General features: G+C 35.8%; 1 protein-coding gene across 1 annotated transcript; it reads left to right on the top strand.

The window, feature by feature from the left end:
• The first annotated feature begins 21410 nt into the window (after nt 1-21410).
• On the top strand, nt 21411-26820 carry LOC123881446 (diacylglycerol O-acyltransferase 2D-like). Its single transcript, XM_045930145.1, has 9 exons — nt 21411-21832; nt 22581-22655; nt 22753-22838; nt 23615-23721; nt 23804-23959; nt 25498-25584; nt 25701-25798; nt 26277-26364; nt 26474-26820. Exons 1-9 carry the CDS (start codon nt 21630-21632, stop codon nt 26573-26575), a joined length of 1002 nt encoding a protein of 333 aa, XP_045786101.1. The 5' UTR covers nt 21411-21629; the 3' UTR covers nt 26576-26820.

Below are 26820 nucleotides of genomic sequence, written 5' to 3'. Positions count from 1 at the left end.
TAAGCTTTGAATACAGTTATTTTCTTAATTACTTATAATTATAATTCGGTTACAGTTTGTAAATATAAACTGATTTTAATTATTCCGGTTACATATTTAAATCAATTGATTGATTTTAATTTTAAAATCTTTTAATTGTTATTATATTTTAATTTCTAATTCTACTGAAATCCACATAAATTTTTTTTGTTATACTTTATTTTTACTCTTTTAATTCTCATACAAATAAATTATTACTTTTTTTTTATTGTGTTCCACCGAAAAGATTTTTTTGTAGAAACATATTTGTTTAGCTTGAAAATATTCATCGATACTACTATTCATGAAAAATTAAATTTTATATTTGGTAGTACGAAAATTATTGAAGACTCCAGAAGAGTCAATGCATTGTTATATCGAGAAACAAAGTTGCACTTTGCTAATATATTTTATATTTTTAAGTCTTAAAGAAATTTATTATGCTTGTAGGAAATTCACATAAATAAATATCATATTGAAACAAATGAAGGACATCTTGTATCTTTATTTTACGTCAACATTTGCCTCTAGTTTGGGGTATACTTATATATATTTGTGCAATTGAAGCACACGTTGTAAACCGGAAGTTTACAAATCATAATAAGTTTGTAATTGGCAAGATCAGTTGGGTCATCTCTGATCTATTATGATGCAAAAAAATTTCTATGGATATGTATTGAATGGCCAGAAGTTCATTCAATCTAATATTTTTTTGTGTATTACTAGCTCGCAAAGAAAATTGATAAGTTAAGAAAACGAGCGTCTCTTATTTTTTAGAATATATATAAGGTGATATTTGTAAATCAATACACCGATCATGTGGACCGATTAGATTTCTAAAATTTGAATTGATGCATCAACCAAATGGTCACATGTATGTTTGTTATAAACTCACAACCAGAAGTTTGTGAGATTATTTTTAAGAGATCATTTTATATATATTATTCTAGAAAGTATTTGATAAATATCATATGTTAATTGAAATTTATACCAAACATCTTATGAAATATGTTCATACAAACAAAAAAATAATGGACCTGAAGATCCATTCTAAGTTATAGTTTGGAACATTCAAACATGTATGTTGAGATATTGAATAGCATCATGCCAACAAATTATTATATACATAAGCTCTCCCCTAATTTATTTGAATTTTAGTTTATAAACATATTTTCCCATATAAACATTTTTGGATGTGTTGGGTACGTTTCAATTGCTCCAATATAATGCATTTAAATGGGTAGTAAAAGAATATTGGGAAAATAATTTTTATATGAATCTCCAAAGTGAGCCAATAATTGGAGATTTTTTTACAGCTTTATGGGTTGATTATCAATTGGTGAATTAGTTTTCCCAATATTAGGGGGAGATAATAAGCAGCTAAAAATATGAACTAGAAGTTCAATTGAAATGTTTTGAAATAAATTAATAATTGTTATTTTGATCCTCTTAGAAATCAATATGAACCAGAAGTTCAAAAGATAACTCATTTGCAAAGTTTATGAAATCAATCAACAGCTGCTAATGCTCCAATAAAAATGAATGTCTCTGTTGGACAATCTAATATTGCAAATGATTCTTAACCACGCTTGAAGCATGGTAAGCAAATCGGTTTCAAGGATAAATTCCTCAAATAAGATAAGGAGCTAAAAAAGAAAGATGACCCAAGTGAGGATATGAAAATCTCAAAAGAGCATTTGACATAATTGATTTTTCAGTTCCAGAAGAACTTATTAGGTACCTAAAATTTATGAAAATAAAGAGATCTCAATAAATTATGTCTTGAATGGAATACGATGAAACCGAGATGAAGTCAACGTTGACAATATTTTTGCACATAATAAAGCGCTATATATGTGATAAATGACAATGAGGATCATAAATCAAAGTCTATTAAGGATTATAGACAATGAAATTGTTGGATATTTGAATTGGCTTAATTTTGCTAAAACAAATATACTAACAAGATGTTGGAAAACATGTTACAACATCATATTTATTCAAGGAAATCTCGCGCATTTATGAGAGCATCTGCTATTTATGGAAATCCACTTAAAGAGCACGCTCAATGGAGATTTGATCTGATCAGGAGCTTTAAGGATAAGATAAGACTTAATGGTACAACGGTATGATCACAATTATCCTATAAAGTCCTTAAACACTTTTGGAAAGTTTCTATACACTCTTGATGAAGATCAAAAGAAAATCAGATCACCTTTTATGAGCTACAAGGAGCGTCCTATCAGTAATGAAGAAAGAGGAGCGTGCTAGATCATTATATATACGAAGACCAAGCTCAAGACTAAGCATCTCATTGAAAAATATTAGTTACACATATTGAGTCTTTGTTGAGTCTTTTATTGTTTGATTGTAATTCTTGCTTGTGGATTCTATAACACGAGTTAAGAAGTAAGTTTATTATTTTAAGGTTACTCCTAAGCTTTGAAGTACGGAGTTTACCGTGTGTGATTCACTTGAAGCTTTTAAGCAAAAGTGAAGTGTTGTCTTGGCAAGTTGTCGCCACATCATTCCTAACATTGTATAATCAACACAGGTTGTGTTGTGTGAGTGGAAGTGAGATGGGATCTCATGTCTAGGAGTTCCTAGGCAGAAGTTGCATGAGTAGTGTCGAGGTTATAAGGCGTAAACCAAGGGTTTGCTGGAGGTCTTAGTTTAAGGCGTAAATCCTAGGGTTTGCTGGAGGTCTTAGTAACTAGAGCTATTAGTGGATTTCCTTCCTGGATTGGTATCCCCCAGAGTAGGCAGTTTGCTGAACTGGGTTAACAATTACTTGTGTCATTTATTTATTCTCTGTCAGTTTTTATATGTTATATAAGATGTGCCAACAATAGAAAACAACATTATTCACAAAATAGTTGTTGGGACATCTTAGGCAACATCATTCTAGTGATACCAGAATTTCAATTTGGCATCAGAGCAGGCACCCTGTTCTGTTATTTTGGGTGAGCTCCAGGGAGAGTACTTTCTGGTACAATGGATAAAGAAGGAGGGTCAGTGTCTAAACCCCCCTTACTGACAGGTCCTGAGAACTATGATTATTGGAAATCTAAAATGGAGGCTTTCATAAAATCAATTGACAGCAGGACATGGAAGGCTGTGTTACGTGGATGGGAACCACCAATGGTTCTTGACAAAGATGGCAATAAAACTGATGTCAAGAAGCCAAATGATGAATGGACTAAAGATGAGGATGATCTGGCACTTGGCAACTCCAAAGCCTTGTATGCAATTTTTAATGGTGTGGACGCAAACATGTTCAGGCTTGTTAAGAGATGTATTACTGCTAAGCATGCCTGGGAAATTCTGAGAAAAGCTCACGAAGGAACATCAAAAGTTAAGCTATCTAAACTTCAGATGCTCAAAACCAATTTTGAGAATCTCAGAATGAAGGAGGAAGAAACCATTCATGACTTTCAGATGAATGTGCTTGACTTTGCAAATTCGTTTGATGCACTTGGAAAACCTATCTCAGATGAGGAGCTAGTTGGAAAAATACTCAGATCTTTGCCTAAAAGATTTGATATGAAGGTGACATCTATTGAGGAGGCTCATGATCTTTCAAGTCTAAATTTAGATGAACTCATAGGATCACTTCAGACCTATGAAATTGGCCTAAACAGGAGAAATGAAAAGAAAGATAAGAATCTAGCCTTTGCTTCAAAAAGTGCTGCTGATGATTTACAAATTGAATCTGAAGGTGAAGAAAGCTTAGCTGAATCTATGGCTATGCTTGGGAGACAGTTCAACAAGTTGATGAAGAAAGTGGATCAAAGGCACAAGCCAAATGGTCGACTCAACAACAACAAACAGTCCAGCTTTCAGAAAAAGACAAATGAAGATGAAAGAGGAGTGAAATGTCATGAATGTGAAGGTTTTGGACATATCAGACCTGAATGTCCAACCTTTCTAAAAAGGCAAAAGAAAAGTCTTGTGGTTTCATGGTCTGATACAGATTCAGAGGAGGAAGAATCTGCCAAATTTGTTAATGCTTTAACAGGAGTTTGTGTATCTGACTCAGAATCATGTGATGAGGAGATAACTTATGAGGAACTAGCTGCTACTTATAAAGATCTTCATACTAGAAGTATAGAAGTTTGCAAAGCATTAGAGAAACAAAAGAAGATCAATGGTAAACTACAAGCTGAGAAAAATGACTTACTCATAAACATTGATAATCTCAATGCTAAGGTTGAAGATCAGAGTAGTCAAATTCAGCAGTTGGAAATGGAGAAGTCTAACCTCCTGTGTAAAGTTGCTGAACAGAATGAAGAAGTAACCAAATTAAATGCTGATTTAGATCAAGTCACAAAAGTGGCTAAAATGATGACCAAAGGTACTGATGCCTTTGAGGAAATGTTATAGAGACAAAACTATGGGAAACCTAAGCCCATTGGTTTTGAACATGAAAGAGTAAAGCAGCAGATGAAGTTCAACAATGCTACTATACATACTCCAATCAGCAGCACGTTTGTGTCAGGAGGATTGTCGCAACATCTGATGGGACATTCTATGCCCAGGTTCTATAACTGGACATGTCATCATTGTGGCAGGAAAGGACACATTAGGCCTTTCTGCTATAGGCTGCACGGATATCCAAGGAGAGTTCATCAAGAATTCTATACTCCTGTCTTTCCTAATGTTACAACAAGACAGGAATGGAGAGAAAAGAAGAAGATCACAGGTCTAATTGCTCATACATCCTTGAGAGCTTCTTCAAGAGAAACCTGGTACTTTGATAGTGGCTGTTCTAGACACATGACAGGTGTTGAACACTATCTTGAAGACTTGAAGTCATATGCTACCAGCTTTGTGACCTTTGGAGATGGAGCCAAAGGGGAGATCAAGGGAGTTGGTAAACTTGCAAACCATGGCTTACCAAAGCTAGATAATGTGCTGCTTGTAAAAGGGCTTAAAGCAAATCTAATCAGCATAAGCCAACTTTGTGATCAAGGCATGAAAGTTAACTTCACGAAAGCTGAATGTCTAGTTACAAATGAGCAAGGAGAGTTGTTAATGAAAGGAGTAAGGTCAAGAGACAACTGCTATCTCTGGATCCCTAAAGAAGAAGATGTACCAACATGTCTTATTAGCAAAGAAGATGAGGTAAAGTTGTGGCACCAAAAACTTGGCCACCTGCACCTTAAAGGCATGAAGAAGGCAATAGCTAAAGAGGCTATCAGAGGACTTCCAAAGCTCAAAATAGAGGAAGGAAGTATATGTGGAGAATGTCAAATAGGGAAGCAGACAAAGATGTCGCATCCAAAGTTGCAACATCTTACCACAACAAGGGTTCTAGAATTACTGCACATAGACTTGATGGGGCCAATGCAAGTGGAGAGCCTTGGAGGAAAAAGGTACGCGTTTGTCATGGTAGATGACTTTTCAAGGTTCACATGGATTGAATTTCTAAAAGACAAATCTGAAAGTTTTGATGCATTCAAAGAACTTTGTCTTCAACTCCAAAGAGAAAAGAACTCTGCTATTGTTAGGATACGAAGTGATCATGGTAAAGAGTTTGAGAATGCAAGCTTTCTTGAATTCTGCATCTCTGAAGGAATCAAGCATGAATTCTCAGCTCCAATCACACCTCAACAAAATGGTGTTGTTGAGAGGAAGAACAGGACAATACAAGAGTCAGCCAGAGTGATGTTGCATGCAAAACATCTTCCATATCAATTCTGGGCTGAGGCTATGCATACTGCTTGTTATATTCACAATCGTGTCACACTCAGAACTGGAACTTCTACTACACTATATGAACTGTGGAAAGGCAGAAAACCAACTGTCAAACACTTTCATGTGTTTGGAAGTAAGTGCTATATCCTATCTGATAGAGAGCACAGAAGAAAAATGGATCCTAAGAGTGAAGAAGGATTGTTTCTTGGATACTCAACAAACAGCAGGGCCTACAGAGTTTACAACCAGAGAACTAAGGTAATAGTAGAATCTATCAATGTTGTGATAGATGATTTGACATCTGCTAAAACATCTGATACTGAAGATGATGTTGCAACAACTTTGCCAACATCTGAAGAAGCTGTAGCAGAAAAGGAATCAGATTCAGATGATGAATCAACCATTCCTACACCTCGCCCTGTGAGCAAAGTTCCTTCAATAAGAATACAGAAGAACCATCCCAAGGATCTCATCATAGGAAACCCTAACCAGGGAATTGCTACAAGAAGGACAAATGAAGTGGTTACTAATTCGTGTTTTGTCTCAAAGGTTGAGCCTAAAAATGTAAAAGAGGCTCTCACTGATGAGTTCTGGATAGAAGCCATGCAAGATGAATTAACTCAGTTTAGGAGAAGTGATGTGTGGGATCTTGTTCCTAGACCCAATGGTGTTAATGTCATAGGCACAAAATGGGTGTTCAAGAACAAGTCAGATGAAAATGGTGTTGTAACAAGAAACAAGGCAAGGTTAGTGGCTCAAGGGTACACTCAGGTTGAAGGACTTGACTTTGATGAAACATTTGCGCCAGTTGCAAGACTGGAATCTATTAGGCTACTTCTTGGTATAGCATGCATCTTCAAATTTAAGCTGTACCAAATGGATGTCAAGAGTGCCTTCCTTAATGGGTACTTACATGAAGAAGTTTATGTGGAGCAGCCAAAAGGTTTTGTAGATCCTGCTAATCCTGATCATGTGTACAAGCTGAAGAAGGCTCTTTATGGACTGAAACAGGCTCCAAGGGCCTGGTATGAAAGGCTGACAAATTTTCTTGTTAGTCAAGGATACAGAAAAGGAGGCCATGACAAAACCTTGTTTGTTAAAGGACAAGAAGAGAAGCTGATGATTGCCCAGATTTATGTTGATGACATAGTATTTGGTGGAATGTCTGAAAAGATGGTGCAACATTTTGTACGACAAATGCAATCAGAGTTTGAAATGAGTTTGGTAGGTGAGCTGACATATTTCCTTGGTCTGCAAGTAAAACAAATGGAAGACACCATATTTGTTTCTCAAAGCAAGTATGCGAAGAATGTGATCAAAAAGTTTGGAATGGACACTGCAGCACACAAGAGAACTCCAGCTGCTACTCATCTGAAGCTAACCAAAGATGAGAATGGCATTGATGTTGACCAAAGCCTATACAGGAGCATGATTGGCAGTCTCTTGTATCTTACAGCTAGTAGACCAGACATCACCTTTGCTGTTGGTGTTTGTGCAAGATGTAACACCCTCAGCTAACTACCCTTAAAAACGTGATCTTAAAAACTCTTTAAAGATAAGTAGTCGGAGCGCTACGGAAAACATTTACAAAACGATCGTGCACACGACACGAAACGTCGCAGCGGAAAACATAACATGAAGGATTTTCAAAACAATGAACATGATAGTTCCAAAGATAATTCGTCTACATAAAACATAAGTTAAGATGTTCACATCGATATACGACGGAATACAAACGATCCCCGACTCGATGTTACAAACTACCAGAGCACTAATATACATCACAACCAAACTAACTTAACAAAACTATACAAAGGTAGCCTACACTAGCTCCTCACCAAAAGTGCTCCACACCAAAACGATCTACAGCTAAAGCTCGATCGAAACCACGACCTGAATACCTGAACCCCCAAAGGTCCAGCACATAACAATTAGGTAGAGAGTTAGTAAACATAATCACATACATACGAATATAGAAACGCACCTATATTCAACCTATCACGTATTACTAACTCACACGCATGCTTCCATAAGCAATAACCAGATAACACATACTCACAAATACACAACCAGATAGTTTCACGTCGTCTCGGACAACACAAAGAACTCACATAACACATAACACATAATTGCACATTTACTCAAATGCGACTAATGCCAAACATTCAATGTCATGCCAACCTAGACACGACTAATGCATGTGGTACCATCTTCTTTATCAAGGAACTTACCATTGATATCCTTCTTTATTGGACAAGTCCAATATCCTTCTTTATCAGACAAGTCTGATATCCCTAAATAATGCATGAATTTATGAATGTCATGCATTTACCAAACATATGATAATCACTTAGCACGAAGCTACTGCTCACTACATGGATAACATAATCCATTAAACTTCTTTATCAGACAAACTGATATTCTTCTTTATCGGACAATCCGATATACAAAAATACATATACTTCTTTGACATTTTATATAAATGCCATCACACAACACAATTATTAAACATATAATAATTCAAAACCAAAACAGAACCAAATACATGGATACACACACTTCACAAACATCAGCAAAAATTGCTGTCGCAGAGGCCTTCGCTAAGCGAGGGCTTAGCGAGACATGGCGAACCATACCCGGAAGTCACCTGCTCATGGCGAGCTTTGGCGAGCTTCAGCGAACCTGTTCGCTACAGCGAACTCCTGGTCGCTTAGCGAACTACACCAGAAAAATATCTGTTCTTGAGCTTCAATAAGGCGGTTTAACCTTGAATCCACTCAAAAATTCATCTAGACATGTTATAAATTCATATAAACAGCTATTCCAAACATATATGGTATCAAGGAACATTAATCATCCCTTCCAAACATCCAAATACATCAAACACTCAAAATCATGTCAATTTCTTGCAAAATAAGCAAAGTTGCATAAACATGCAAAACCATCATCAAACATAAACATATTCCCTCCTAGATGTTCATTAAGCATACTAAGATGAAAAGACATGTTTATGATAAAGAAACTTCACCCAAACCCCAAAGAAATTGGATGAGAGAGTTCAGGAATGGAGGCTAGACACCTCCCCTCTCTTGGATCACCCAAGCTTATGCTTAACCACTCTCACCTTAGATTGAACGATGATTCTTGGCTCTAAATCTCTTCTCCTTGCTCGTGTTCTTCTTCTTGCTCTCCTAGGGTTCTTGCTTTGCTTCTAAGCTCACAAACCTCAAACTTCTCATGAAAAATGAATTGTGAAACTATTCATTGGTTTGACTTGGTACTTATACTACTCTCCAATTCTCTTGGTTCAAGCCCAATAGCCTAAGCCCATTAAGCCCTATCACACGCCCAAGCCCACTAACACGACAAAGGTTTCGCTCACAAACTTATGTTCGCGATAAATAATTATAGGTCGCGTAAATAAATATTTAACACTAACCCAAAATATATGCAAATATATAAAATATCGATTTACTAAAAATCGGGTCGTTACAACTCTACCCCCCTTAAAAGAATTTCGCCCTCGAAATTACCTAAGAGATAAAACAGAGAACGAACCCTCAACGCGGCATCTTCGGTTTCTTGCATACCGGACTCTTGTGACCTTCCTCGCCACAATTGAAACAAAACACTTTCACCCGACAAGCATCGGCCTTGTGCCCAAACTGTCCACAATTGAAACACTTGTCGCTTTTCCTCGGGCAATCATATGACATATGACCCCGCTCTCCACATTTGTAACAACTTCCACTTCCTTGCTTCTTCTTTCCATTTCCATTGCCCTTGCTCTCATACGGCTTACCGCGATCCAAACCTTTTCCTTTCCTATCATTCAGAACCTTATAGTAGTTGGTCTTGGCTTTGCTATCTTCATCACAAATCCTTGCCTTGGTCATAAGGGTCGGAAAATCCCTGATTTCAGAAAATCCAATCAAAAGCTTGATATCCGGACGAAGTCCACTCTCGAACTTGACACACTTATCCTCTTCGGCTTCCACCGTGTTGTAGTGCGGACTAAACACACACAAAGCTTCAAACTTAGCCGAATACTCGGCGACCGATAAATTTCCTTGCTTGAGCTCCATGAACTCGATCACTTTCTTATTCTTCACATCAGCCGGAAAGTACTTCCTTAAAAATTCCCTTTTGAAAGTTTCCCAAACGATGGCAACACCGTCCACTCCTATCCTGAGTCTCACATTCCTCCACCAAACGATTGCCTCCTCTCTAAGGGCATAAGTTCCCAAAGTAGTCTTGTTCTCCTCAGAACAACACATTGCTTCAAAGATGATCTCAACCTCGTCTAACCACTTGATAGCCCCCTCCGGGTTATAACCTCCGGTAAACAGAGTCGGTTTATGCGACATAAACCTTTCCAATCTTTTCTCACTATCCCTTCCCGGGTCATTATCCCTTACCACCAATGTAGTCAAAGCAGTCAAAGCTTGTGCAATCTGAGCGTTGGTTCTAGCAGCAGCCATGATTCCTGAACGAATCACAACTCGACGTTAGAATGTATTAACAGTGTACCCAACACATGCTTCATACAAGAGAAAGAAAATCCTAATGGCTCACATGAACCGACCTGCTCTGATACCAACTATTGTAACACCCTCAGCTAACTACCCTTAAAAACGTGATCTTAAAAACTCTTTAAAGATAAGTAGCCGGAGCGCTACGGAAAACATTTACAAAACGATCGTGCACACGACACGAAACGTCGCAGCGGAAAACATAACATGAAGGATTTTCAAAACAATGAACATGATAGTTCCAAAGATAATTCGTCTACATAAAACATAAGTTAAGATGTTCACATCGATATACGACGGAATACAAACGATCCCCGACTCGATGTTACAAACTACCAGAGCACTAATATACATCACAACCAAACTAACTTAACAAAACTATACAAAGGTAGCCTACACTAGCTCCTCACCAAAAGTGCTCCACACCAAAACGATCTACAGCTAAAGCTCGATCGAAACCACGACCTGAATACCTGAACCCCCAAAGGTCCAGCACATAACAATTAGGTAGAGAGTTAGTAAACATAATCACATACATACGAATATAGAAACGCACCTATATTCAACCTATCACGTATTACTAACTCACACGCATGCTTCCATAAGCAATAACCAGATAACACATACTCACAAATACACAACCAGATAGTTTCACGTCGTCTCGGACAACACAAAGAACTCACATAACACATAACACATAATTGCACATTTACTCAAATGCGACTAATGCCAAACATTCAATGTCATGCCAACCTAGACACGACTAATGCATGTGGTACCATCTTCTTTATCAAGGAACTTACCATTGATATCCTTCTTTATTGGACAAGTCCAATATCCTTCTTTATCAGACAAGTCTGATATCCCTAAATAATGCATGAATTTATGAATGTCATGCATTTACCAAACATATGATAATCACTTAGCACGAAGCTACTGCTCACTACATGGATAACATAATCCATTAAACTTCTTTATCAGACAAACTGATATTCTTCTTTATCGGACAATCCGATATACAAAAATACATATACTTCTTTGACATTTTATATAAATGCCATCACACAACACAATTATTAAACATATAATAATTCAAAACCAAAACAGAACCAAATACATGGATACACACACTTCACAAACATCAGCAAAAATTGCTGTCGCAGAGGCCTTCGCTAAGCGAGGGCTTAGCGAGACATGGCGAACCATACCCGGAAGTCACCTGCTCATGGCGAGCTTTGGCGAGCTTCAGCGAACCTGTTCGCTACAGCGAACTCCTGGTCGCTTAGCGAACTACACCAGAAAAATATCTGTTCTTGAGCTTCAATAAGGCGGTTTAACCTTGAATCCACTCAAAAATTCATCTAGACATGTTATAAATTCATATAAACAGCTATTCCAAACATATATGGTATCAAGGAACATTAATCATCCCTTCCAAACATCCAAATACATCAAACACTCAAAATCATGTCAATTTCTTGCAAAATAAGCAAAGTTGCATAAACATGCAAAACCATCATCAAACATAAACATATTCCCTCCTAGATGTTCATTAAGCATACTAAGATGAAAAGACATGTTTATGATAAAGAAACTTCACCCAAACCCCAAAGAAATTGGATGAGAGAGTTCAGGAATGGAGGCTAGACACCTCCCCTCTCTTGGATCACCCAAGCTTATGCTTAACCACTCTCACCTTAGATTGAACGATGATTCTTGGCTCTAAATCTCTTCTCCTTGCTCGTGTTCTTCTTCTTGCTCTCCTAGGGTTCTTGCTTTGCTTCTAAGCTCACAAACCTCAAACTTCTCATGAAAAATGAATTGTGAAACTATTCATTGGTTTGACTTGGTACTTATACTACTCTCCAATTCTCTTGGTTCAAGCCCAATAGCCTAAGCCCATTAAGCCCTATCACACGCCCAAGCCCACTAACACGACAAAGGTTTCGCTCACAAACTTATGTTCGCGATAAATAATTATAGGTCGCGTAAATAAATATTTAACACTAACCCAAAATATATGCAAATATATAAAATATCGATTTACTAAAAATCGGGTCGTTACACAAGATATCAAGCCAAGCCAAAGATGAGCCATCTTGTGCAAGTCAAGAGGATTCTGAAGTATATAAAGGGCACCAGTGATTATGGGATTCTGTATTCCCAGACCAAGAACTCAACTTTGATAGGGTATTGTGATGCAGATTGGGCTGGAAGTGCTGATGATAGAAAGAGCACTTCAGGAGGATGCTTCTTTTTGGGTGACAACTTGATCTCATGGTTCAGCAAGAAGCAGAATTGTGTGTCTCTATCCACTGCAGAGGCTGAATACATAGCTGCAGGTAGCAGTTGTTCACAGTTGATGTGGATGAAACAGATGCTGAAAGAATATAATGTCGACCAAGATGTCATGACATTATATTGTGACAACTTGAGTGCAATCAATATATCAAAGAATCCAGTTCAACACTCAAGAACCAAACACATAGACATCAGGCATCATTTCATCAGAGACCTTGTTGAAGAAAATTGTGTGGAACTCAAGCACATTGGTACAAGTGAACAGCTAGCTGACATTTTTACAAAGGCGCTTGATGCTAATCAGTTTGAATTTTTAAGGGGCAAATTGGGAATTTGCCTGCATGAAGAAGCATAGCAGTTACAGCAGTTGAGGCGTGCAAAAGGAAACCGTTTTCTCTCCCATCATTCAATGCACGCTAATTTAGGGAAATCATTACAAACTTCCCTTAAATGTGTCTGTACACGCAATCAATATACTTTCACTCAAATCCTAATTTTTTATCGTGAACCCTATTCTTCCACTTCCAACTTCAACTTTCATCTATTCAACTTCCTAAACCTCAAAAATCATCATTCAACCATGTCTGAATCTTCCCAAACTACAAAGTCCGGTCGTTCTACTCGATCAAAGGCACTAATCATCAAGGATGCTGTACCTGTTACAACTGTTCGTGCTTCTAAATCTAAAGCCCAAACAAATGTCGCTGAAAAGAAAGGGAAAGGAAAAACTGCTGAAAAGAAAGAAACTTCAAAAGTAAGTGATGATATCTCTCCTTCGACTGTTAAATCTAGTAAAGGAACTTCTAAAAGGAATAGAAGGGATTATAAATCTAAGTTTGCTCTGTCTATGTCCGATTTGGTTTTTGAATCGAATGTTAACACATCCGAGAAAGCAACCGTAGTAGAATCTCAGAACCCTAAATCTGTCTCTGAAGTTGTTGAAACACTTATTTCAATTGTTGGAAACCCTAATCAAGATAATTTGGGATCTGATGCTGAGAAGAGAGATCTGAATAATTTGGCTGTTGATACTGAGATGGAAGACACTCCTACAGAGGTTGAGCCAAATATTGCTGATAAATCACCAACAATTGCTGAGATGGTGGCTGAAAAATCAACCCCTGTTGTTACTGAAGAAGTTGTTATGAAGGATGTTGAAACATCCTTGAATGTGAATGAAGAAGTTGAAACTGCAACTGCTGAGGAAGAACCTGTGAAGGAAACTGTTGCTGAAAAGGATGTTGAGACAACTGCCACAACATCTGAGTCCACAGATGAAGAAACTGGAACTGCTGATGAGGGTACTTCTGATAATGAAGGGGACACTCAATCTGAAGAAAGTAACCAGTCCATCCCTACAGATGAGCAAGAGGTTGAAGCTGACAAGCCTGCAGAAGCTGAGAAAGAAAAAGATGTAGTAGATGTTGATGATTATGTCACCACCAAGACTGCTGTAAAACCTACTGGTGGTATAACAAAAAGGTTGAGAAGCTGTACAGGGAAGGCTGTGGCCACTGCAAGCAAGACTCCTGCACCAAGAGTGAAAACAAAAGGTGTTGGACCTGTAAAAGGTTGGAGCAAAGTTTTCTCCCCTCCCAGCAAGAAGAAGGAAACACTGAAGAGAAAGAAGGAGTCATCTAGTGACTCAGACTATGATGTTGCTGAAGATGTTGTTAACATCTCCTCTGCCAACCCTAAGAAGACTACTGTGAAGAAGGCTCCACAAGGTGTTGAAGAAGCCCCCTGTGACAACATTTCCTTCCATCGTGCTGCTTTTGCACTGAGATGGGACTATATTTACCAAAGGAGATTGGCTGTTGAAAGGGAACTGACCAAAGATGCTCTCAAATGTCAAGACATCTTTGACTACATCAAGGAAGCTGGTCTGATGAAGACAGTCTGTGACTTCAGTCCCTGCTATGAGCTGCTTGTGAAAGAATTTCTGGTGAACATCCCTGAAGAATGTGATAACCCACTGAGCAAGGACTACCACAAAGTTTTTGTCAGAGGTAAATGTATCAATTTCTCTCCTATTGTCATCAATGAATACTTAGGTAGGTCTGTAGAACCTAAGGCTGAATTAGAAGTTGCTAATGATGTTGTGAGTGCTGAAATAACTGCTGGTAAGGTTAAGGTCTGGCCCACAAAGAAGCTGATACCCACTAGTAAATTGAATGTCAAATATGCCATCCTCAATAGGATAGGGTCAACAAATTGGGTGCCAACCAAGCATGCAACCAATGTTGCTACAAACCTGGGTAGATTTATATATGCTGTAGGAACCAAGGTTGACTATGACTATGGGACCTTTATTTTTGATCAAACCATTAAGCATATTAGATCAACTGCTGTGAAGATGCCAATAGCATTTCCATCTTTGTTATGTGGAATCATCTTGGCCCAATATCCAGACATCAAGGTTGTGACTGACACTCCCAAGAAAAGGGAATCTGGTTTTACTTTTCATCATAAGCTCTTTGGTAATCACAATGTTACTGATCATGTTGGGACATCTGCTGCTGGAGCTGCTGTTATGACCAAAAAGGAGATTATTGCTGGTTTGAAAATTCAATGTCAGGAGATAGATAAACAGCAGGCTGAGTTTGAGGAAAGGAAGAAAGTGTTCTTGAAGATGATTGAAGGATTGGAAGCTGATGAGGTACCTGTCAAAGCTAGTGCAAATGTGGCTGCTACAGGTGATCAAAACAATGCAGATGAGGATAAAGATTATGAAACTGCTACAGATGAGGATGAAGCCTCTGATAGTAGTGATGCTGAATGATTTTGTAATCTGTTTAATGTTTTACTGCACTTTGTTATTTGTTTTTTGTGGGTTGTTTGTGCCCTGGATTTTAGCACCTTCTGAGTGCATGGTCTGTACTTTGTTTAATTTCTGCACTTTGGATACTTTACTTTCCTGTTTTGGCACATTTTGTGGCTAAAAAGGGGGAGTAGCATTTTGCTTTGTTTGTTTCTGCTACATGTTGTTGTGTCTTTTGTTATGACATGTTTTTAAGTAGCAGTAAGCAAGTATTCAGGGGGAGTAAAAATTTTACCCTGAGATGATGCACAAGCTGATGAAGTCAACATGTATGTTTGTTATAAACTCACAACCAGAAGTTTGTGAGATTATTTTTAAGAGATCATTTTATATATATTATTCTAGAAAGTATTTGATAAATATCATATGTTAATTGAAATTTATACCAAACATCTTATGAAATATGTTCATACAAACAAAAAAATAATGGACCTGAAGATCCATTCTAAGTTATAGTTTGGAACATTCAAACATGTATGTTGAGATATTGAATAGCATCATGCCAACAAATTATTATATACATAAGCTCTCCCCTAATTTATTTGAATTTTAGTTTATAAACATATTTTCCCATATAAACATTTTTGGATGTGTTGGGTACGTTTCAATTGCTCCAATATAATGCATTTAAATGGGTAGTAAAAGAATATTGGGAAAATAATTTTTATATGAATCTCCAAAGTGAGCCAATAATTGGAGATTTTTTTACAGCTTTATGGGTTGATTATCAATTGGTGAATTAGTTTTCCCAATATTAGGGGGAGATAATAAGCAGCTAAAAATATGAACTAGAAGTTCAATTGAAATGTTTTGAAATAAATTAATAATTGTTATTTTGATCCTCTTAGAAATCAATATGAACCAGAAGTTCAAAAGATAACTCATTTGCAAAGTTTATGAAATCAATCAACAGCTGCTAATGCTCCAATAAAAATGAATGTCTCTGTTGGACAATCTAATATTGCAAATGATTCTTAACCACGCTTGAAGCATGGTAAGCAAATCGGTTTCAAGGATAAATTCCTCAAATAAGATAAGGAGCTAAAAAAGAAAGATGACCCAAGTGAGGATATGAAAATCTCAAAAGAGCATTTGACATAATTGATTTTTCAGTTCCAGAAGAACTTATTAGGTACCTAAAATTTATGAAAATAAAGAGATCTCAATAAATTATGTCTTGAATGGAATACGATGAAACCGAGATGAAGTCAACGTTGACAATATTTTTGCACATAATAAAGCGCTATATATGTGATAAATGACAATGAGGATCATAAATCAAAGTCTATTAAGGATTATAGACAATGAAATTGTTGGATATTTGAATTGGCTTAATTTTGCTAAAACAAATATACTAACAAGATGTTGGAAAACATGTTACAACATCATATTTATTCAAGGAAATCTCGCGCATTTATGAGAGCATCTGCTATTTATGGAAATCCACTTAAAGAGCACGCTCAATGGAGATTTGATCTGATCAGGAGCTTTAAGGATAAGATAAGACTTAATGGTACAACGGTATGATCACAATTATCCTATAAAGTCCTTAAACACTTTTGGAAAGTTTCTATACACTCTTGATGAAGATCAAAAGAAAATCAGATCACCTTTTATGAGCTACAAGGAGCGTCCTATCAGTAATGAAGAAAGAGGAGCGTGCTAGATCATTATATATACGAAGACCAAGCTCAAGACTAAGCATCTCATTGAAAAATATTAGTTACACATATTGAGTCTTTGTTGAGTCTTTTATTGTTTGATTGTAATTCTTGCTTGTGGATTCTATAACACGAGTTAAGAAGTAAGTTTATTATTTTAAGGTTACTCCTAAGCTTTGAAGTACGGAGTTTACCGTGTGTGATTCACTTGAAGCTTTTAAGCAAAAGTGAAGTGTTGTCTTGGCAAGTTGTCGCCACATCATTCCTAACATTGTATAATCAACACAGGTTGTGTTGTGTGAGTGGAAGTGAGATGGGATCTCATGTCTAGGAGTTCCTAGGCAGAAGTTGCATGAGTAGTGTCGAGGTTATAAGGCGTAAACCAAGGGTTTGCTGGAGGTCTTAGTTTAAGGCGTAAATCCTAGGGTTTGCTGGAGGTCTTAGTAACTAGAGCTATTAGTGGATTTCCTTCCTGGATTGGTATCCCCCAGAGTAGGCAGTTGGCTGAACTGGGTTAACAATTACTTGTGTCATTTATTTATTCTCTGTCAGTTTTTATATGTTATATAAGATGTGCCAACAATAGAAAACAACATTATTCACAAAATAGTTGTTGGGACATCTTAGGCAACATCATTCTAGTGATACCAGAATTTCAGAAATGATTGACTAAATAGATAGACGCAATTGATACAAAATTAAACTAGCTTTGCAAAGTGAAATGTTTTTGGACCAGTAGTCCATTTCATCTGCAGATGGAGATAAATCGATATGAATAAGTTTTCAAGAGAAAAATAATAAAAACAAAATGTTTAGAGTTTGAATTGTTATTCAAGTATATTGATAAATGTCAATCATTGATTTTCAAGAAGCATATTCACCTGAAGTGAATTCAAAAATTAATTAAGTTGAGTAACATCTGAAATACTCAATTCATGTGAAATATGTGTTTTAACGTATTTGACTGGCTCACTTGATAATGATGATCCCTGAAGGATTTAGTTATATTTGACAATGAATTATTTATATCTGAGGCTTATATTAATGATAAAATATCATCTAGACTCCCGAAGAGCTTATGAGATATTCTCATTTAAATTTATAATTTAAATAAGATTATATAGCAAAAGTGTTAAAACAGTTTGACATTGACAAATCTAATTTGTTGTATACTAAAAATGGTTGCAATGTCATTTGATGTGTCATGTCTCAAGAAAATGATGAACAATTTGAATTGGTCCTGAAGTACCATATCTTAATTCAATTAAGCTCACTAATATATTTGCTATAATTTCGTAGTATTTTATTTTTGCCTATTCATCCAACCCAAATATTGAAGTAAAGCAAAACATACAATTATTTATGCTTTAAAGAAACAACAATATCATCCAATCATGTGAAGATTTTAGCACTACATCAAGCAAGTTGAGAAGATGTTTTTGTTGAGGATTGTAATTCAACACATACAAGAAATTCGTTGTTTTATTACAAAATGATGGTTCCTGCAACAACTCAACATGAAGATAATATCAGACGCAATGCTAATTTAGATAATAGTATAATAAAGAAGATATGACCGATTTTTCTACAGAGTCAACTTTTAGTAAAACTTTGGAGCAGCTAGTACAGAAGATTATTTGATTTTTCATCTCATGTATAATAATTGTCTTTATGAGGGGGAGATATAAATATGTTCTGCACTCTTTTTCCCTTCACCGTGGTTTTGTCCCACTGGGTTTTCCTGGTAAGGTTTTTAACGAGGCAGTTCACACACAAAGGATGTTGTACTCTTTTTCCTTCACTATGATTTTTCCCACTGGGTTTTTAATAGTAAGGTTTTAATGAGGCATATCATCGATGGACATCCAAGGGGGAGTGTTATGAATAATATAGATGTGGATGTCCATTAGTCTAGGCCCATATTCTTGGCCCATGTAATCTCCTATATATATGACTATCTCACAATGTAAAAGACACACCTTGAATAGAACAATACAAGAGTCTATTCCCTCTTCTCTTTCTCTCCTTCATCTCTTCTTCTCTATTCTTGTTATTCTCTAGGAATAGTTCATAACATAAGTTATTTTTTTATAATAACTTTTCGATTTTAATTGATTTTAAAATGCTAAATAAGTAATTTTTAGTAAAAAAAATCAACGGACTAGAGAATGCAAAAGGGATAAACTTGGGGTCAAAATCTAGCAATTGAAACTCAAAGAACTAAAATCAAACAATTGTAAAATTTAGAAAATTACAATTACACAATTAAAACTTAAACAATACAAGAACATGCATTCAGAATAACAGAATCTTGCATATGCAAAGTAAATGGAAAATGCATCACAACCAGCAACATGCATGACAATTTTTTTAAAAAAAAATACAAGAACAATCTATTTTTATTTTTTGGGCAAACAACGATTAATAAAAAATGACATATTTTATTGGACAAAGAAAAATTAGCAGTCAGCACACAAAAGAAGAAGTGAGATAGAGAGTTTTGTGAAGAAAAAGAGAGGTATGAGTTTCTCGTGTGATATGGTATTTGGAAAGAGGAAGAGAAAAATAAAATAAGGGTAAAAGAGTAATATTTAAAATATGAAGTTCCATTCCATTGGATACACCCCAAATTGGGGGGAATGAAAAATTGAAGGATTGGGTGGTGTGGAATGAAATTGGTTCCATTGGGTTCTATTTCATTCCATTAATTTTTTGCAAATCTAAACAATGGAATGTTATTATTTATCACTCTATTTCATTCCACCACATACCACCAATCCAAACATAGCCTAAGTGGTCAAAATTACACAATTATAAAACTTGAGGGGGCAAAACAACATTTAAGCCTTTACTTTAAAAATGAAATTATTCTTGTAACAATAAACTACTTAATACTTAATAGTTAATAGTAAACATTAATCTACACCAAAGAATCTTATCTTATCGTAGATGATACTTCCTCGATGACAACAAAATTCATCTTTTTAGATTTATCGTAATATTAATGTATCTAGTCTATAATATATATCAAATACATTAATTATGTAATGAACTTAATAAAATACTCCCTTCGTCCCAAATTATATGGGAAAAATCTCTTTTTTTTTTGTCCCAAATTATAAGGGAAAAATCATTTTCAAGAATATTTTTTTCCTTAATCTCATAAAATTAAATGCAAATTGCATTTAATTTTCTCTTTCTCCCATTTTATCAATAAACAAAACCAATAAAAATTGTTTTTACATCTTCTCATACAACTTATTCCAAGGAAAACCCACAAAAACATATTTCAAATTATCATTTTTTAATTTTTCTTAATAAGTATGGTTTTTGTTTTTCCCTTATAATTTGGGACGGAGGGGGTATTTATTTTTATATTTTGTTGCGAAGCAGTATATACGTTCGACTTGGTAGGGAGTGTCACAGTTCGATCCCCACAACTGCAATCAGAAGGGAGGCTGAAACCACTTGATGCCATAACTGACATCCGAATCAGATTAGGTGGTCCACCGGATACTGATAATGGGAAAAAAAAAGTATATCTAGAGCTGTCAAAGGGGCCGACCTGGTCTGGCCCGGGGGCCCGAATATTTAAAGGGTCTGGCCTGTAAACTTTATGGTCCGGCCCGCCATGTCCGGTCCGATAAGCAAAAGCCTACATGCCCGATGGGCCGGTCCGTTTATTTTTTTTATTTTTTTTTTGTTACAATTTTTTAAAATTTATGAATGACACACAAATTAGTATGCATAAAAAAAATGGTTGTCACGATTTCACGAGATAATAAATACTACAAAATATTCACGCAAAAATCAAGAGATAATAAATTTACAAAGTGCACCCTCAAAGCTACTGTAATAAATTTCAAGCTTACATCACAAACTAAACTTTTAACCTAACAATTCAAAATACATAAAACAATGGAGGATTCGTTTGGGTTTAGTCAAATTTTTATGATAAACTATAACTTGAATTGATTCTAAATATGTTTGCAGTTAAATAGGCTTACAATAGAAAAACAAATGTTAAAAAGATAATAACCAACTTATCTTAAATTTATGACCTTTTAAATTTAAAAGATAATTATCCTAATAATAACAAACTTAAGAGGCCAAAAATATTTTTTGTTTCAAAATCAAAAGTCCGTGGGCCGGCCCGTGACGGACCATGAAAAAGTCTGGTCCGATAAAGCCCGACCTGCTATTTCTGAAACACGACCCGTGTAAATATACAGGGCTAATGGATCGGTCCAATAGCCCGACCCATTTTGATAGCTATAAGTATATCTAACGTTCAATATGGGGTTGATGGATAAATTCATTTAGTTTAAGTCTAAATATGGGTGGAGTATACAAACTTAAAAATGGTATTGGTTGGTCCATACTTTTGACGAAATTGGTTGATAGTATAATAATGACAATTTTATTCCTCATTTATTACAAACACTTATAGCTCAGACGGATCACCAATCACATTCTATTTTAAGCTCTTCCAAACTTGGAAACTCCGAGACATTTCCACTTTACTTTTTTACCCCTAAAACATTTCCCTCTATTTACTAAACTCTCCTCGGTTCCTTCTTCACGTAGTAACGCGGGAAGATGGAAACGTCACCGGAGGATTTCCGACGAAGTTCCGGCGAACCGGAGGAGAAAGTGTTCGTTGGAAGTAATAAATTCGCTGATTCTTCATCCAATAGTTTCAACACTTTTCTTTATCTCTCATTATGGCTTGGAGCTATTCATTTCAATGGAGCAGTTATTTTCTTTGCACTTTTCTTCCTTCCTTTCTCCAAAGCACTTTTGTGAGTTTTTCTTCTTCTTTCATACATGTAGTTATTCAGGACTTGCTTGGATCGGTTACTATTGGAATTCATAATTTGTTTTCTTCTTGATTCTATAAGTTTTTTGGTATAGCTTATGAAAAATGTTTATAGTTTATATGAAAACAATTTTATTTTTGTTATAAAAGTAGTTTATACATATCCACAAATCCTAGCTCAAATGAGAAAAAAGCCAAAATTGTTAGGTCTGATGTTATGACTAATGTTCGAACTTCCATCCCTCCGCTTTGTGTACGAGAGTTTCTAATGATTTGTCATTTTGTCTATCTACAAAATAAAAAGTAGTTTATACATAATCACATATATAAGTGCTTATACTATGAATGCTTAAATAAATTTTTCATTCAAACAGAACCAGAGTTGAAAGTGAGTTTTTGTGGAATCACGTGTGTGTTGCTTGATTTTGTCGAAAGTTACACTTTGGAGTTTCAAACAAAATCACGAACTCGGATTTCACTAAATTCACCATCAATCTATAAAATACAGACACTTTTCGGATTAAGCGTGTTCCGGTGTGAGATATGCATTAGTGTCCGATACCGACACCGACACATATGATTATAATGAATTATGTTATTTTCTTAGATTATTTTAGGTGCCGTGTCTGGTTCTCATGTCTATGTACGTGCTTCATAGCCATCAAGTCAAAGATGCATATATTGGTGTCATATGTTAATTGTGTTTTTGTGACTTTTGGTTTTTATATCAGGGTTTTTGGTTTGCTTTTTGTGTTAATGGTGATTCCTATTGATGAAAAGAGCTTATACGGTCGCAAATTAGCCAGGTACTTTGTTTGTTTTTTCTTCTTTCTTGTGTTTTTTTCTTGGTTCTTTCTTTTATAATGGCAAAACTTGAGTACTTTTTTTATGGCTATGTTTCAGGTATATATGTAAGCATGCTTGTAGTTACTTTCCTGTCACGCTTCATGTAGAGGATATAAAGGCTTTCCATCCAAATCGTGCTTATGGTTTGTACTTTCTTGTTTCTAACCAATTAATAATAATGTTAATTCAATTTTTAGGGGCTGTTTTGGTTATTCAAATGCTTCTATCTATTGTTCATTTGCATATAGTACAAAGAAAAACTGTTTTAAAACTTGGGGGCATGGGGCTATTTGAAACTTGAGGTCATCATTCCCCTTGATTCATAAGGGTTTGGATCTTCTGATACGAGGGGGAGGGCATTTTGGACGACAACGTAAGGATTTGGACGCAGTCCACATCGGATGGCGCACAATCCTACATTATAATTTTGAATGATTTACCAAAGTCAGAATATGAACTATCTAATCTTGATCCGAAGGATCCAGATCGCACTATTGCATCAAATGTGTGATTTTTTGTGACTATAAGGAATCCGAATCCTTAAAATAACTGGTGTTTGGTGACAGTTGGGAAAAAGGATAATTTTGCTGAAAATTGGTTAAGGGTATCTTAGTATTATATAGGTGTAAATCGTGTGATAAAGTTGACACTTAAGAACTGTTTTAAGCTTTGATTTCTTTAACAGCCTTCAATTAAATGTGGTAGGAAATTTAAAATGATGAGTTGTGTTATTTAATATGATACAAACAGCTTGAGTGTATAAGAAGAGAGATAAACATAAATCATGGGACAGTAACTTCTGACAAATTTTAAGCAAGCTTATTGTTTGGTTTAACCAGTTAACGATTCCTGTTTATTTTGTATTCTCTTTTCTTGTTAGAAGCTCATTGATATTAACAACAGTATGCTCTTAATGCAGTTTTTGGTTATGAACCACATTCAGTTTTGCCAATTGGAGTTGTAGCACTAGCCGACAGCACAGGTTTTATGCCTCTTCCGAAAATAAAAGTTCTTGCGAGCAGTGCTGTAAGGCTCTTACTTGAGGCTTCTTAATAAAACTTATTAAGGATATAATTCTAAATATTTTTCTTCACATTTGACAAATTAGATATTTTACACACCATTTCTGAGACATATATGGACATGGTTGGGTCTGACACCAGCAACAAGGAAAAACTTTACCTCCTTGCTGGATGCAGGCTACAGTTGCATCTTAGTACCAGGTGGAGTTCAAGAAACATTTTTCATGGAGCACGGTAGTGAGGTATTTCATCCTTTAGTTCTTTCATTGATAACTGAAAATGTTTGTGGTTCTTTAGCTATTTGTTATGACTGATGCCAAGTTTAGTTATATATTTGTTTAAGCATTTTCCTTTGTGTCGCAAGCATCTGAGTTCAATTACAGAAGCGAAACAAGAACAGAAATGAAGATGGTTGTAGACTTTGATGGGACATCTTCCTCCCTTCCCAAAATCTCTCCTTATTTTCGGTTTCCCGATTGTATTGTATCTTTTCTATTGCTTAGCTTTACTTAGCTGTCAAGGCAGTTGCAACTGCCTCGGTTTGTTCAGGAATTACCTTAGTCAGTTATGATCTCACTAACTAGTATACAAGTCCAGTTTTGTAAACTATATAGCACCAACACAACACTGACACACATAGTTTCATTTGATCACTTTCATTTTCTTAAATTACCATCGGTGTCTACTTGTTTGTGTTCATATCATGTCGTCCATCATGTCTATGTCAGTACTTCATAGGTTGTAACTTCTCATTCTCTCAGAATTCAATGTTTAGATTCTCTGAAATCTAATAGCCTTGCTCCAGGATTCTGTAATGAGACTAATGGACAGAAAAGATATAAAGGCCAAGCCGGCATGTGGGTAGAATTAGTTTTAGCAGAATATGTTTTTATAAGTATGTAGTGAGTGAGCAGGGGATATATATATAGGCCACTTCTATCATGGAATCAGTGAAATTTTCTGAACTCTCTCTCTCTTTCTCTCTCTCTCTTTCTCTCTCTCACACACACACAGAGTTACCTCTACTTCTTCCTCTTGATACCCACGACTCTCTCTTTTTACTCGGTATATGAGTATATCTCTCATTTTCTATTGTACTTCCTTTTAGACTCTCTACTAGAAGTTGAGTATTGTACTTAAATAGTTGATATTCGATAAAATAGTTCCTTCATTTCACTGCATACCACAATTCTCTCTTACATTAATTTTAGATCCATTGCACATACATTATTTCCTCCTATTATCCTCACTCGGAATTGCTTCCCCGATGGTTTCTCTCACCCCGTTCCATGTCATTAATTAATCACTATTTTTGCGCCTTATTCACATTGTAGTCATTGCTTGGGTATCTATTCCCCTTCTTCCAGGCTCCTTCCATGTCACATATTGTCTGGCAGTGTTGGGTACCGGTTAGAATAATTGACATGCAGTTACATGAGGCTTAAGGTATGAGTCACGAGACATGGGACAATCGGATGTGATCAGCAGAAGCAAGTACAAGCAAGGAGCAAAACTCGTATCTGCATGCTGTTTGTCTACAACAACTGTAGTCTATAAATGTCTTAAAAATAATATTCCATTTCATATACCTCATGCATGCCTAAAAAAAATATTCCATTTCATAAATGTCACATTTTGATTGTGGCAATGGATTTGAAGTCATTTCAATTTGATAACTTTGGTAAACCGAAACCTAACTGATTTCAAATTACCAAATAATGTGTTATTGTTAAAGTCACAAAATGTTAAAAATGCTGCACATAATGTGTTATTGTTCTAGATTGCCTTTCTCAAGACAAGAAGAGGATTTGTCCGTATAGCAATGGAGAAGGGGAAACCACTGGTTCCAGTTTTCTGCTTTGGACAGGTATCGATTTATTACCTAGGTCTCTTTTGTTCATCTGTCAATGTTACTATAACTTTTTCCACTATCTTTGTTCATTTAAATTAACATTCATCTTCTGATGCAATATCACTATATAGTCAGATGTCTATAAGTGGTGGAAACCAGGTGGGAAGCTGATTCTGAATGTCGCGAGGGCTATCAAGTTCACCCCGATATATTTTTGGGGACTTTTCGGGTACACGATTCCTTTTATTTGTCAATTTACATCCTGCCTGTGATCCGATATCCTTTACTTCTATTTTCACTAATCAGGTTTTTCCGTCTAACAATAGAATAATCCATTTTCATAATGTCCAACCACTCAGATTTAAAATGCTTTAGAGTACATATTTAACACAAAAAAAAATAATTCCTTCATAATATGGAAGACCGATGTAGTTTGGTTTAGCAAAGATTATTTTCCATGGACGCATTTGATGAAATCAAATCCTCTCCGGTGGCTGTATCTGTGCAGTCGCTGCAGAGGGTCCGGTATCCCCCATTTGATATTTTGCAAAATGCATACCTTACACTACAAACTTGTAGTTAGTTGTTTGAAATTCTTAATTTGAGGATACTAATTAGTTGATTGGCACGCAAGTTAGTGTTCCATATCCATAGAACTTTATCCATAGAACTAAAGTTTAACGCAGATTATCTCTTCTCGTCTTCAGGTCTCCAATACCATTCAAACATCCCATGTATGTGGTGGTGGGTAGACCAATTGAGCTTGAGAAAAATCCGAAACCGACACCTGAGGAGGTATATATATGTATATACACTACTATCATATGCTTTTTAGAATTCACAAATTTGATCCACTGATAACTAATTTTGTTTCGATCTCTTTTATGACATTCGCATTGTTCAGGTTGCTAAAGTACATAGTCAGTTTGTTGAAGCACTTCAAGATCTCTTTGAACGAAACAAAGCTCGAGTTGGATATCCGGACCTTCAGTTGAAAGTTGTTTGACAAGGCCACAACTTCGACCATCAACCTCTATTTTCACAGGAAAATTACACCTATCTCCTCTTAGGTTAGGCTATGTTTGCAATGGTGATACAACTTCTTTAGATTAAGAATAAGAATTTATATATCTATGTCTATTTATATGTCTATCTATAAGTTGAACAAATTTTAGTTTTAGGTTAATTATAGAAGTGTCATGTGTAGTAAAAATAAACTTCAATTCATATATGTAAAGGAAATTACTCTCA

This window comes from Trifolium pratense, linkage group LG4 (genome assembly GCF_020283565.1).
Source record: "Trifolium pratense cultivar HEN17-A07 linkage group LG4, ARS_RC_1.1, whole genome shotgun sequence".
NCBI classification, from domain to species: Eukaryota; Viridiplantae; Streptophyta; class Magnoliopsida; order Fabales; family Fabaceae; genus Trifolium; species Trifolium pratense.
The sequence above is the reverse complement of the archived record's forward strand: the minus strand, read 5'-3'. Positions and strand labels throughout refer to the sequence as shown.

What these genes read in the sequence shown, in the direction of transcription:
- LOC123881446 (XM_045930145.1), top strand. Translation starts at nt 21,630, where the DNA reads ATGGAAACGTCACCGGAGGATTTCCGACGAAGTTCCGGCGAACCGGAG. An exon ending in AAGTTCTTGCGAGCAGTGCT is followed by an intron (nt 23,722 to 23,803) that starts GTAAGGCTCTTA and finishes TTGACAAATTAG; the next exon opens with ATATTTTACACACCATTTCT. An exon ending in TATTTTTGGGGACTTTTCGG is followed by an intron (nt 25,799 to 26,276) that starts GTACACGATTCC and finishes TCTCGTCTTCAG; the next exon opens with GTCTCCAATACCATTCAAAC.